This window comes from Trichinella spiralis (assembly GCF_000181795.1).
Source record: "Trichinella spiralis strain ISS 195 chromosome Unknown Scfld5261, whole genome shotgun sequence".
Taxonomy (NCBI): Eukaryota; Metazoa; Nematoda; class Enoplea; order Trichinellida; family Trichinellidae; genus Trichinella; species Trichinella spiralis.
In genome coordinates this window covers 1-2,897 of record NW_003532200.1, presented here as the reverse complement: position 1 = coordinate 2,897, position 2,897 = coordinate 1, and the positions used below count along the sequence as shown (strand labels likewise).

The 2,897-nt window shown below is 31.3% G+C and overlaps 1 protein-coding gene across 1 annotated transcript; it reads left to right on the top strand.

Moving 5' to 3' along the window:
• Positions 1-2,441: 2,441 nt before the first annotated feature.
• On the top strand, positions 2,442-2,834 carry Tsp_12547 (conserved hypothetical protein). Its single transcript, XM_003366868.1, has 2 exons — positions 2,442-2,556; positions 2,623-2,834. The coding sequence occupies exons 1-2, from the start codon at positions 2,442-2,444 to the stop codon at positions 2,832-2,834; spliced, it is 327 nt and encodes a 108-aa protein (XP_003366916.1).
• The last annotated feature ends 63 nt before the right edge of the window (positions 2,835-2,897 follow it).

Below are 2,897 nucleotides of genomic sequence, written 5' to 3'. Positions count from 1 at the left end.
AGCCAAAAATGAGAAAAATCAGAATCTACTTATCGGATATTTATTATCCATCTCATTATTTTCACAGCTATTATAATTATAATTTTTCATTTATGACGTAAATTGTTTTTATGAACCGAATGTATTTCTAGAAATGACAAATTAATATTCTTTCATTACAGTTATCATATTCAAAAATATCGAACTTTTAATAAAGTAAAATGAAATAAAATAAAATAAAATAAAATAAAATAGTGTTTTCTTTATTTTCGTGCGCTCCAGCTTTGCTAAATGCTGAAAATTGATAAAAAGATGGTCCAGTTCGCGCCAAATTTTGACCTAATTTTCTCATTGGTCGTTGAACACGCTATTTTATTGGATCTTCGCGCCGTGTAAAAATATTCATTATTCGAGAACTATGTGAAGATGAGAACTGCACCAAACTGCTGAAAATTAATAAAATATTTCCATAATAAATATGGATATACAACTGTAATAATTGATACAATATTCATATAATTGTCTGTACTGTAATGTTGTTTTTTTAATTTCATTAAACGCGTGGGTTGTGTTGTCATGGCGACGGAAATTTCAGTCAAAACGACCCGCCATTTTGTTTATTTTTTCTTCTATATAGTCAAAATTTTCGTTGTTCACCAAAATGAAACTTATTTTTACTTTTGTCACAAATTTCAACTAATAATACTCAGCTCAAAGTGCTGAAAAACCGGTTTTCCAGTGCCTCGGTGCTACTAATTTCATCTTCGATTATAAATCTAAATTTACATAAAAATTATAATAATCATAATCATAAAAATGGCTGAGGTATAGTGAAATTAGGTCAACTATTGTTTGAATATTAGCTGACAAGTCTGGAATTAATTGAGATTGAACAAATTTGAACAGTGAGTAGAATCTTTGAGTAAAACTGAAGTGAATGTGAGATGGATAGTCAGTGTCCTTAAGCTGCTGTCGTTTTATGTTGATTAGTTCGCCAGAGTTGCGAAGCAAAATTAGACAATCGAGTTTTGAAGATTTTTTTATACTTCAACAAATTATGAATATTGAATATTATAATTTACGCTGAAATCAGTTTATTCCTTAATGTTGAAAATATAAATTGTTTAGCTTTAAAATAGACGGACAAGATTATTTTAAATGCATTCCAGAAATGGCTAATCTGTTGAATATTAACAATCCTAACAATCTTAGAAAATAAAAAATAATAAACTAAATAATAATAATAATAATAAATAATTTGATTCATTTAACGTAGTTTGAATTTATTTTTCCGACCTCCAAACTATCTCCATGACAACGACGTTTTTTGACCGCTTTTTTTTCGCGCTGATGACTGAACGTTCGTCACATATTCTCAGCTACATTCAATTAGCATCGGATATTGCATTTTTTGAGCAATTTATTCAAATTTTCCCGCTTCTCGTCTAGAAGCTACTTATTCGGCTGATACGTTTATTTTTCTCATCAAATTTGATGGCAAAGGTAAATTTAAGTTTGGAACCAGGACCACAAGACAAATGCAAAACTACAAGTCATTCAGCAGCGGCAATACTGGGAAGATCAAGAGCAACACCAGAGAAGATCTACACCGTTTTGAAACTGGAAATATTCATTTTTTCAACATGCTAATTAATTATGAACAGTTTTGATTAAATTAATGAAACTTAATGAAGGTATGTCCCAGTTCGCGCCAAAATTTGACCGAATTTTCCTATTGGTAGTTGAAACCATTATTTTATTAAAACTTCGCGCCGTCATCTTATTGGTTGAGTGAAACAAGCTCTGTACAAATTTCAGGGTCATTTTCTCCCTGTACATCCTTCCCTCTCTTTTTTGGTCACTCTTAGAGGTAAAATTATGAAAATATTCTTTGAACATTATCTGTTACGAAGGAACGACGCTAAATGACACGTTCAAAAATTAGTAATGTACCACAAAGCACAACCAGTTAGCTAACAGTATTTAGAGTCATCTCTCAAAGAAATACAGTTAATTTGCGGCACAGGAAGTTGAGAAATATTCAAATAACTTTAAATATGACTAGATGTAAAATCAAGCCATCGAACTCGTTTTTTTGCATTTGTGAAAATCAGGGACGTAAATACAGGAAGAAATACAGTTAGGCAAACAGTTATCAATAAAATAATGACTGTATTTTCTTGCATTATATTAGTGTAAAATATTTTTGATAATGAACATTTTTCCTGTGACGACAGAATTAATAATATTTATATTATAAATAATCAATAATTAATATTTATGTAAATATCGATTGAGAAACATTCACTGTTTATAAACTTTAAATTAAAGCACATTTGTTTTAATGTAATTTTGAAGCAACTAAAAGTTTAAATAAGATCGGCTTTAGCTTTAATTTCTTTCAACAGCAATTCTTTTGTTCTGAGCAGGCTTACCGAAAGCGGTGAGAAATCGAAGCGAGAATGTCGGAAAATTTGGAAATTTTTGACTCCATGGTTTATTGTTGGGGTTCCGTTCAACTGATGTGGTTTGTTTTTGTTAAAGAAGTCGATCTTCCACCTCGATATGCTGAGAAAGGTATTAATTAATACAGTAATGAAAATCTCTTCTAAGAGAAAGATATTTACCGAAGTCCACTTTCAGTGGGAAAAAAGCCGCACGGATCCAGCGGCCCGATTATGACAGGCATAGAATCAACATCAGTAACGATGGGCATGGAAATGACTGATGTGCCCTACAATGTCACCAATGTTATTTCCGCCCCAAATTTTAAGTGTCTTACTGCAGCTGCCGCATTCATTAATGGTAACATTAAGCAAATACGAACGATCATCATCTATTTGATAATATGCTAATTATTTTCCAGGGGATACCCAAGGTCCAGTAAAAGTAGGTCAAAATGCCTTTGAACATCAAAA

Excerpts from the sequence above, each read along its gene's own strand:
- Tsp_12547 (XM_003366868.1), top strand. The coding sequence starts at position 2,442 with ATGTCGGAAAATTTGGAAATTTTTGACTCCATGGTTTATTGTTGGGGT. Across the intron at positions 2,557-2,622 it reads ACCTCGATATGCTGAGAAAG|TGGGAAAAAAGCCGCACGGA; the intron begins GTATTAATTAAT and ends GTCCACTTTCAG.